The sequence below is a fragment of the Rhea americana genome, unplaced genomic scaffold, assembly GCF_003343005.1.
Source record: "Rhea americana isolate MKP2758 unplaced genomic scaffold, rheAme1 scaffold_9, whole genome shotgun sequence".
Classification (NCBI taxonomy): domain Eukaryota; kingdom Metazoa; phylum Chordata; class Aves; order Rheiformes; family Rheidae; genus Rhea; species Rhea americana.
This window is the reverse complement of record NW_028187088.1, coordinates 4,034,608-4,045,919: the sequence shown is the minus strand read 5'-3', so window position 1 is coordinate 4,045,919 and position 11,312 is coordinate 4,034,608. Positions and strand designations below refer to the sequence as shown.

At 39.0% G+C, this 11,312-nt stretch overlaps 1 protein-coding gene across 2 annotated transcripts in view; it reads right to left on the bottom strand.

Moving 5' to 3' along the window:
• Positions 1–1,814: 1,814 nt before the first annotated feature.
• LMO3 (LIM domain only 3) overlaps positions 1,815–11,312 on the bottom strand; it is a 56,289-nt gene continuing 46,791 nt past the window's right edge. For both annotated transcript variants that reach the window (XM_085324036.1, XM_085324035.1), the window contains exons 3-4: positions 11,290–11,312; positions 1,815–2,252 (exon numbers count right to left, since the gene is read on the bottom strand). The exon at positions 11,290–11,312 is cut by the window's right edge and continues 103 nt beyond it. In XM_085324036.1, the coding sequence (XP_085180162.1) occupies positions 2,147–2,252; positions 11,290–11,312 (129 nt within the window). In that variant the 3' untranslated portion in view covers positions 1,815–2,146. The remainder of the gene's footprint in view (positions 2,253–11,289) is intronic.

The window sequence follows — 11,312 nt, the reverse complement described above, 5'->3', positions numbered from 1 at the left end:
GTCACCTCTGACTTCAACTGCTTTATTATCACAACATTAGGGGACTGCGGAAGGGAGCAGAAGAGAGGCTTGGGCTCGTGGCTCAGGAGGAAGTTAGTCCATAAGGCCAAATTTCATCTGAAAAGCTATGTGAGGCTATTTTTCCTAAGTAGCAGGAACAGCCTGATCATATTGGTCCTCTATCAGGAGAAGTCAAGTTCTGTGAGCCATGCTCATTTTTAAAAGGGTTTACAGCCAGATACAAAACCATACTGTAACAATAGTCATTAGAGCTAAATATCCATTTCTAAATAAATCCACTGTGCAGTATACACAAAAMACACACACTAGAGGAATTACTCCACTGCATTACAAAGTTTCCTTCCCCATCCTCAGGAAAAAACATGGTGGATGGTGAAAATGCATAGTGGGATAGGAAGAGCAGGTGAAGACAGCACTGAACTTTGAATGCCGTTGAGCAGAGGCGAGGGATTTTAGTCTAAATAGAACGAAGCATTCAGCTTCAGAGCAGGATAGMTATATGGGTCTGTGGTTTTTGTTTTTTCAGTGTAGGCTGTTTTCCTGGGGAGTAGATTATAGTGGCAAATAATTAAATAKGCATTTAGGAACTTTTTAACCATTCATCTTGCTTTCCTTTGCCAAACACCTGTAAGCTCTGTCAGGGGTATGAGCACTTAGGGACATCCTGCTGATGCAACAGTCTCATGGCTTTAAAAACATAGGTCCAGCTCTCCTAGCAAATGGACTGACTGCCAACAGTGGCTGTCAACAGTGACTCCCTCTCTATCAGAAGCATTTTAGTTGCCAGTATTGTTGGGACAAACCTGTAGGATATTATCGTGGACATCAGAGTGCGTATATAGGGGTAGCTCTCACTTTCTGTCGTGGTATGTCCCATCAACATCAGCATTTAAATTATCTCTAGCGTTCACTGAGGTGGGTATTTAGTGACCAGTTACTCTCCTAGCGTCAGCTCAGGGTCTTTTCCTTAATGTAAACAGAGCCTTGGAGGGGGGCTGTTTACAATACCTTCTGGTTTCACTTTTTTTCCCAAAGTCCGTTTAGGACATGGCCCTAGGAATCTTCAGGGTTAAGCTCCAACTGAAGAAAAAGAAAAGAAAAGAAAAGAAGAACAACTACCCCAAATTCTAAGAATTCTTTAAAATGTATATAAAGCAGAAGTGCTCTCTTCTTCATTCTCCCCTCAAATTAAACACTTTCAGAAAAATAACACACACATGTATACATACATATATAAAAAAGCAAGATACCCAGAGGCACTGGCTTGCATTAGGGCCTAATTTCCAGCTAAATTAAAAATCAAACCCAGGCATTTTGAATGCCTAACGGGCACAAAAGCAGCACCTAAAATCATTAACTTTTGCACCTTTTATAATATATCCCAAACCAGTCAGATTTGTTTTTCAAAATTTTGTAGTAAAATAAAAGTGCTCTTTGAGGAAAATCTATGCAATTAAACAGCAGATGATTAACCCCTGAAAAATAGAGGCTTATAAGAGAAGTGCTGATAGACCTTTAACCATAGCATCATTAGCAGCAAGTGCTGCTAGTTATAAGTTTTCTAAATAGTTTTAATGTAAACAGTATTCTTAAGCTCTAAGTGTAGCATAATGGTTGGGATTTGCTCTTTAATTCTTTTTACTAGAAAGATACAGCTCATTTAAAATAGCTGGTAGATACAGAAAGCATAAATATACAGTAAGTTTAGACACTGATTGTACTAAATGCAACAATACAAAGAAGCAAACAGGAACACAAATGGTAACACAATAAAACTGTATTACATTTGTGCTTCAAATATTACAATACATTATATACAGTAGTCCAAAATAAACATCTCATGCCAAATGACACAAAAAGAAACAAAAAACAAACAAACCAAAAACCCCAATAGCAAGCAAAAAGAATCCAGCTGTATGTACAGTACCTTTTTAATTAACATTCAACTCTGAACTGGAGCAATTTTCACTACATACAGATGCAGTCCGCCTTTTATTTCACGCAACCATCCTGTCTCCCTATATCTACGCTATTCAGTAGGTTCCTGTGTCATTTCTTATATACATGTTGAGCAAAAAAGATAAAAGAACATAGTGCTTTGTATTCTTAATGATGTGGCATCAGATCAGCGAACCTGGGGTGCATAACCTTCTTTCATTAAACCCTCCTCATAGTCTGTCTGGCACAGAATCATGTTGTTCTTCAGGAAAAATTTGTCTCCAACGCAAAATCTGAAATTACAATAATAAGGAAAAAAAAATCCAGTAGTCTTAGAACGAAATATGTGTTATGATCTTACATTTAGGAATTGTAGCACAAGTGTTCACAGTTTTGTTGTACCAGCCACACAGCTCTCAGCTCTGCTGTCTGCTGCAGCACATACACACATAGCACACGCTCTGGTACCCAAATTAATTCCATGCTTTCAGTAAAATCCAGTGCATACAACTGCTCTTGCTTTCCTAGGCAAAGACTTCACTGAAGGCCCATCAATGACTGTGGGAGTCTTGGATCGGGTCACTATCACACAGATAAAACAGAATAAATATCCAAGGCCACTGAGTTGAATGAAAAGTAAATTCAGTGCTTCCACACAAATCAGAAGGAAAACAAAGTGATCATATGCAGTAGAATGCTCATTAGAGAGACATTACATTTATGTTGTACAGACATCTATATGAATATCAGCTATATTACAGCCGAATATTTTACTAGGATTGATTTAATCTAGTGGTTCTGAGAATGAAAATACTCTTACCTAGGACACACGCTTAACATATACTGTAGCGCACTTCTACAGATGCATAGGCAGGTATGCAGAGAAAAGAGCTTTTCCTGCAGGAATTGGTTACAAATTTAGTTACTCAGCTAACTACTTTCTCTCTCGTGATATGAGTATACCTACCTTGTTATACTATTATGTACTTCAGAATGATCTGATTGCTGCAAAATGCTACGCAGTTATTTCACTTGATTTTCTCTGGTGCGTAGGAAAACCATCAGAAGTTTGCACTCCCGACTGTCTGGTTTCAAACTTCAGCAGCGTTTCCCAGCTATGCAGGCTGCATGAATATAAGGAGGCTCTTCCCTGACACTCCCTCCCCCCAGCCCTCCCTTCAGACAAATCCAGTGTTCTTTAAGGTATTTAGGGAAAAAAGCGAACAGGGCCCAAGGTACAGAAAAATAGTTTCCCTAGTGATTGCTTTGGCAGGGTTACATTCCTTTGTTTACAGTGAACTCTCCAGCTATAAAATACACTGGGAGGCACTGCTCACATTATCCCAATTAGAAAGAAAGAAAGTAACCTAAATGAACCCCTTAACACTGATGTGAATAAATGAAACCCGTTTCTACCAGCTAATTATGGATCTCCCTACATGAAGTATTGTTTAACGCGGAACGGATTATAATGTCCTTTTTTTGTATAATTTCCAAATGGTGACATCTTGGCCACAATTAGGGTCAGATATAAATGCTTGTGGTGTTTACGGTAGATTTAACAACAGAGTAGCTATGGGAATAGCTGTATATGTATTTAATTGTAACAATTTAACCTTCAAATAGCGGAGTCTGCTGTAGTTGACCCAGTAAAACTACGCAAATTACACAAGCTGGCCTGTGCGACCTTTGATAGTGGTCGCTCTTTATCAGATAGTCAATTCCTAATGATGTTCGAGCAGAAATCTTGGCGAATTGTCACAGATTAAATTGTGTATTGAAAGCAGTCCTTTAATGTTTTGTGAAGTTGGAGGTTTAAATGAGTAGCAGTTGGACTGATTTACATTTGTGAAGATTGGAATGCTAGACAAACAGCGAACCCATTTATTTTCCAACTGGGTAGCTTTGGAAATTTATCCTTATGCTAGCTAAATAGATAGAAGGAAAATAGTGTAATAAAAAAGTGGATTGAAAAGAATTAGCTTTGCTCTTAAAGGAAAATTGGTTTGTTTATTTGTGGACTTTTTTTCTGTAGGATTAATGCCTGCTGCTGATGATGATTGAAAATAGAGATTATGGAATGATCCTGAAATCTTTAAGTTATTTATGGTCAAGACTGTTTTATAGAATTTACAGGTTYCTTCTCCCCCTCCCATCCCAGTCCTGGTATATTAGGCTGCTAACAACCAAAAAGTATTTTATGTAAATTTGTTAAAATGAGGAATTCTTGAAACAAACAAGCTCTTCAAGGGTTTCTCAAGTTTCCCTCTTTTGAATCTTTGTCCATCAACAGCAATACTAACTGAAATTGGTGTATTTTTGCCAGATTAAGTGCAGGAGTCTTAACTAGTGCTAATACATAAAAGTGTTTTTCCCAAAGAAGTCCCATTAAAATAAAAATAATGAAAAAAAAWTCCTTCTTAGTTTCTATTTAATGAACACACTGGTTGATATGGGCTAAAGCAAGAGAAACCAGCCATCGTCACGCATCAATCACTGCTTTACAGCTAGCTGTGACGTTACGGATGGGGCCCGAACCTGCGACGGCTGGCCGGCAGCGCCCACCACACGAGGAGGTCACTGCGCAGTGCGCTGGCCGTCCCTGTGGTCAGGCACAAGTGGGACACACGAGCACATCTGCTTGCCCAGCAGAAAGCACAGACTCAGAGCTGTGAGAGCTATTTGGCTACGTACTCCTTTGTGATCCAGTGTAACAGGGAACTTAGCATASTAATTTGTATAAATTGCAAATGAAAAAGACAATGCTAAAGCGCAACTCACTTGCACAGCAGTGCTTTCACATATGGATTCCTACAGTATTGCTTGTACCAAAAATCCTGGCTGGCTAAAGGACTTTGTTCTTCAGCCCTCAGAGAAGTGCCACGGTTTGAATTAAACTGTACCACCTACGGAAGGGTGTCAGCGCACCTCTCCCAATAAAAAGTGCCACCGGGTTTTGCTTTTGCTATGTTAATAYGCCGCGCCAGAAACGCTCTACCTAGGTCTACGTGGCGTTTGACAGCTCTATGCACGGGCTGTAAACACACACAGCCCCACAAATCATGTACCTTCGACCGCACGGCCGTCTGGTGGAGAGGCTGCCRGTGGCCTGTCTAGACGTGCTCGGCTGTGCGATAACCTGTCGGGTGGCCGTCTGTCTGCGTGGCGAGACACCCTCCGCGCTCACCGGCGGCGACGTCTGCACGCTGAGGGGTGATCATCAGTGTCTCGGGGGAAACCTGTTAACTTGCGTGACACTTGCGGCCCAGATTCTGCGTCTGCTTTCATATTGTGCAAGTTCAGGGACTGAAACGCCTTGGCAAAGATTGGCAGCGAGGCTTGCGTGTGCCCCTGAGTACTAAACGTGTGAATTACGCATTCATTTGGCGACAAAGAGGTAAGCACCAGGTGACAAAAGGCTTGAAACGCAGCCTACTAGCTCCGGAGTACGACGAGAGAGGGCAGCTAGATGAATGAAATGCGACAGGTCCTGTCCGTCTGGTGCCACGCTTTTGACCTTATCTGACTCTCAAAAGCAGGCTTAGCCTCTTCTGAAGTCAAAACGGTAAATTTTGCAACTTCTTCAGTTTGGTTTTGCATACTTAAGGATTAGCTGCATCAGGTTTAAAGCAGAAGGGGAAATTYGAGCCTAACACCCCCCCGCCCCAGCCCGTGAGAATGTTTTTTAATAGAATTGACATAGAGTATAAATCAGGGCACAACTGGACACATATATCAAACAGAGTCAAGGAGGATATTGAGATGAATATTGATCTTTGATGAAAAAGCAAAGCGTTCTCATATTAAAATGGCAATTSGCTTAGGAGTATATAATGAGGCAAGACTATTACTTTTCTAGCAGACAGATGGTAGTCTTCACCCTTTTCTTCCCTAAAACTCTCACCCAGTTTAATTTATTTAATAGGCATGCAAGATGAACAGGAAAAAATATACAACAGGCTGCATTAACATGCCAGATTGGACTTACCACCATAAATTGATAGTACTACTTTTGACATGACTGTGACATTAGTCAAATGACCATTATAATTAACCTATATCCTAGAACTCCTGTCATATTTTAAAATGGCAAAAGGAAGGCCATTTATATTACAAAATGACCTCTGTTATCATCTTGTTTGGAAGGGGAGGGTGTGCCCAGACTAATCATAAGTAGTACAAAACTTCCATTTTGAGAAATAGCTACTTCTTTGTTCAGAGCAGAGATTTAAGGAGATCTTTCTGCTGTCTGTCATTTCTGACATACAGGATGCATGTCAAAGTACTGAAGACTTCTTAAGGAAGTGAGAGAAATATTGCTGTGAACAAAGATTGCTGTGTGTGAAGTGCCTCCTCTCGAAATGTCGGAGCTTGTTGTCGCAGAAAGGCACAAACAGAATATGGACGCATTTAACTGATTTCATCTAGCATAAGGAAAGCAGAGATTTACCTCGTCCCCACCCTTCCTCTCTGCTTTTTGCACTCAGTGATGCAACTTGTCCTCTGCTTTTCTCCCTTTCCTTTTTTTTTCCAGTTGTGTTTCCAGTACAACACAAATTAATGCTAATCTACGCGCATTATCAAGAGAACAAAACCCTCTTTTACTTCACAGTTCATCTGTCCACACCTGTATTTTACTAATTTTAGGGTCCTGTCAAAAGGTCCATTTATTATCAAAGGCTGGAAAGTCTAAGCTGTGACTGGGCTTGTACATTTTCATCAGTAAGATGAACTAAATACACAGAATCCTAAGTAAATGGTAAGCCAGTTCAGCTTAAGATGAACTTAGTGTGCATTTCAGTTACTATTTTTATAAAAGCTGGTGTGGAAAATATACTTATTTTTATTCAAAATTTGGAGATGTTYGATGAAAATAAAGGTCTTAAAAATTTGTGAAAGGAACGTACACACAAAATTCTAATGCTAGCGTTTGAAATAAGTAGGTCCCTAACATTACATTCCACAAAATCCCCTGCCTGACAGCGAACAAAGCCAGCACTGTGCGAGCACTCTGCAGTTTGTACGGGACGTGTGTGCAGCTGCACGAGGACGGTGATCTGAACGACCGCGTAACCATTCTCGGTGCAGAGCCCAGTAAAATAAAGGCTGCTTCCAAGACAGAAATGGAAAGACAGAAGAATTGATTTAAACACCCCTAGTGACAGCAGACTTTTTTTTTTTTTTTAAAAAAAAAAAAAAAAAAAAAAAAAAACCCAAAAAAAAAAAAAAAAAAAAAAAAAAAAAAAAAAAAAAAAAAAAAAAAAAAAAAAAAAAATTTTTTTTTTTTTAAAAAAAAAAAAAAAAAAAAAAACACCCTAAGCTGACTTCAGGGTACAGACAGAAATTATCACAGAAGTCTGGAACGAGCCGCTAAAATAGCCGACGGAGAGCGAAAGGAAGGACACAAACTCAGGAAAGTGGGAAAGCCGAAGGCAGGCTAAGATCATCACTGTAGTCAAAAGTGTCAAGCAAAAATACAGCTGAGCCTGCTTGCAAGATTTTCCACTCCATTTTGCTAGTCACACACATGCAACCTGACAAAGTGTGAAAGGCAATGTCTGTTTACAAGTTTATTTTTCCAGTAGTTTCCATTTTCCCTTTAAATTTTCTACAGAAACCAACCTACATTGAGGGTACTGCCAAAGGAAGGTGAAGTGCTTCTGAGCAGAAGTTTAATACCGAGTGGCAAGGTGAGCGTTCAGTCCATTAAGATGACTGTCACTAAGCTCTATGGAAATGGAAAAACTCTTCAAATTAGGAGGAAGCTGTACAGAGACATGAAAGATAAGGGGAAGCTAAAACCTTTAAACTAGGAGTAGAGCTTAATATTCACAAAATCTCTACAGCTTTACACACCAGTAGCAAGAACAAAAGGGAAGGATAGCAAAAATTAGCTGCATGGAGCAATTAGATTTTAGAGTTGAATAGCTTTATGAAAGGGAAAATATGGCATAGTGCTTATTTGACACCAGGGGACTAGACTCAGCAGCTCAAGAGACCTCTTCCTGTCCTATGTTTCTAGTGTACAATACGACAGACATATGAGGCAATCAGGTTTTCTTCTAACTGAAAATCTAGCCTTCTCTAGGCCAGAAAAAGGGAACAGATACATTAAATGTTAGTTGAGGGAGGGAGTTCATGGCCTGAACAAAAGTCCCTTGAAATCAAGGTGGTCTAACTACCACCTGCACTGAGCCTTGATGCAAATGTTGAGTAGTACATACTCAAAAATAGTAAAGCAAACAGAAGCAGAAAAGTCATTGAATTTTTCATGAAAAGCACTGGCAATGGGCGGGCTCCTCTCTCGCCAGGCCAGGATCAACTGTTTAAAGGGCAAAAATCTGAGGGTCATATGATAGTAAGCATAAAGAGCTGGCTGCCCCAAGGATCAATGTGATGTGAGTTAATACAATTATTAGAAAGTTTGGAAGGCAGAAGGCATCAGAAGGATTTCCAAGCCACCAGGCGCATAATGTCAGAAGAAATTCACTGTTGGCCAATGCGAAATAATGCCAACTGAAGAAACAATTTCGTTTCTTCATGAACGTTGCATATCTTCTGCTAGGAAAAATCTAAATGGTAGACAGTAACTGTTGTATGCCTTACAGTAGTACCCCAGATATGTTGAACTTATGTCAGTGGAAAGAACCTCACAAAGAATTTAAAATTTGATTGGGGGAGAGAAGGGAATAGGGTCAAATATACACATCTTGGCAATAGCTGGTGAGTTCTGCTAGCTCTATTAGTGATTTGTGGATGTTGCAGATGTGTTTATAAATAAAAATATTTATCTTTGAGTATACCACATCAGGGATAGTAACCAGAGTGCAAATGAAGAGCAGACTTAAAAGTTGGCTCAAAAAAGTTATTTTGCCTACAAGGGGAACCATGGAACGAAGAAACAAAATTAAATGGTTATCTTGTAAACTCATCCTCACCTGGAATCTGCTGTTTGGTTTTGATTACCCTATCTTTAAGTAGAGGAAGAACAGAGGATCCTGACAAGGGCAATGAAAATTATTAATGGTGTAGTGAGTGACAAGATTACTCAGTTTAAAAGAAAAGATTTCATAGCAGAAAGATGATAAAAAATAATCAGAGGCAGGGGGTCAGCTGTCCAGTATTTCTATGTTTTTGCTATTATATGAGTAATGACAAACATAAGATTTAAAACCATTCAATATTGACAGAATAGACAGTCATTGGAATGCTTTGCTGAAAGAACCACAGAAGAACACACTTTTGACAATTCCTGATTTTTTTTGAAACTTCTGGTACTACTCACTGTCCTGACTAGATGAACTAAATCATATTTCAAGTAAATTAATTCCTGTGTTCCCAATCTAAGACTCTCATAAGACTATCTCAGCAACCATTCATCCAAACTGTATGCAAGGTAAAAGTGAACCAAGAGCCTAGACTGAACGAAGGCTAAGGAATGACAAGGCTAAGAATTATTAAATATCCCTGAAATGCTCCACTTCAGAAGCACCTAACAGCACTTTTCCAGTGGGAATCAGTGGCCATAGGGCAAAATCTGAAGTATATTAGTTGCAAAGTGAGACACTACATTAGTTCACACTTGTTACGGCAAAAGAGGAATATTAAAAATGATCTCAACAGCTGGGTTTTTTGGAGGAAGAGAAAAAAAAAGTTAATTTCCTCACATCCAAGAGTACTAACTATGATGAAAATCTTTTGTACTCGGGGTAACAAACATTGTCTGCTCTGCTTGACTGATGAAGATTAGCTGACTGCTTACATTAAAGAAGTTTGTCTTGTATGGGCTGAAGTGACAAGACAATAACTAAGTGCTAATTGTGCATAACCAACGCTAAAGATATGCAGCCCCATTATGGCATGTAATAAATGAAGCGAACAACAGAAATATATTAGGCACTTTAATAATGATACTAGAAGAGTGGTTTGCAGAAACAGGGATGTGAAGGGTTTAAGAAATGAAATCTTGGAGTGTTCATGTGTCTTACTTGAGTGGGCTCTACTGGGAGGCTCTGCCTGCCTTACTCAGAGTACGGCTTTTTGGTTCTGTGGCAAGACAAAATTGATATAGGATTTTAAATAGCATTAGAACCTATAATTACTTTGCATTATTATATACTTTATGCAGTGGTTATTACTTGCCTAGTATTTTAATTTCCCATGCAACATAATGAAAAAGGTCAATTTGGCTTTTTTTAAGAGTGTAATTGTAGTGCGCTATACTTATTAGCAGCTGTACATTTTATGGTTCTTTAGGGATGTTTGCTTTTTAAATAACTACAGTGTTACAAAATAATACACTGTAGGACAATGTGACATAGCAAATCTTATTTAGAGCGCTATCTAACTTTGGTGTGTTAGATCTTAATATGTTTTTGTTACTTCCCTAGAAATGTACCTCTCTTGTGTTTCTTTCCACCTGAAAAATGAAAAAAATGAATGCTGCAAAACTCTAAATAGGATCATGTAATAATTGAAACAATGTAATAGGTACATTAAGGAGTGGAGCTAATGGTTTTTTTCATTTCCTACCCTGCAGAAGTCAATGGCAAAGCTGCCAGTGACTCTCAGAGACTGTATTCTACAAGTGGAAATGGAGCTTTCAGTGAAAACTCAGATAGGATTTGGCCACACACTCTCAGTGTACTTACTGTGCGTTTGGCTGTATCTGTCCCTGAAAAATTCAGTTGTTACAATTTCACAATTTTTGGCTTTTGATATGCAGCCGCGCCATATGGGTAACTCTTCAGAACAAAATGTCAGGTTTGGGCCCTTGGGAAGTTTATAACCTACAGTTAGAAGGTGGAAATAAAAATAGGGCATAAGAAGTCCAATGCTGCTACAGAGAACATGGTGGGAAGCACCGTCTTTTAAATTTAACTGATTACAGTTTTGTCAACAGCAAGAGACAACATGTATTTTAGGAGAAATTTATGGGCAAAACTGAAGAATTCAAATAAAACTAATGTAATAGTGACAAATGGTATGTACTGTTCTGCTCTTCTACATCAAAGGATCTCAGAGTACTTTATAAATATTAATTAATTAAACTTGACAGACAGCCTTGTGAAGGACAGGAAGTAACATTATTCTTTTTTATTGATGAGGGATTTGAGGCACAAAAAGTTTTAAGTGTTTTGGCCAAGGTCATAAAGGATATTCTGCATCAATCCCAGGAAAAGAATCCAGGCCTCAATCTCGGGTTTCCTCTGCTAGGTAAATGTTTCCTCTTCCATACTCTTCCATTCCTCTTTCCATACTTAAATGTATGCACACACCAGCACCGAATGAGCGCTTAGCTTATGGAACAAACCCAAGAAATTCTCTTACCTCTGATTACAAAGTTGACATGC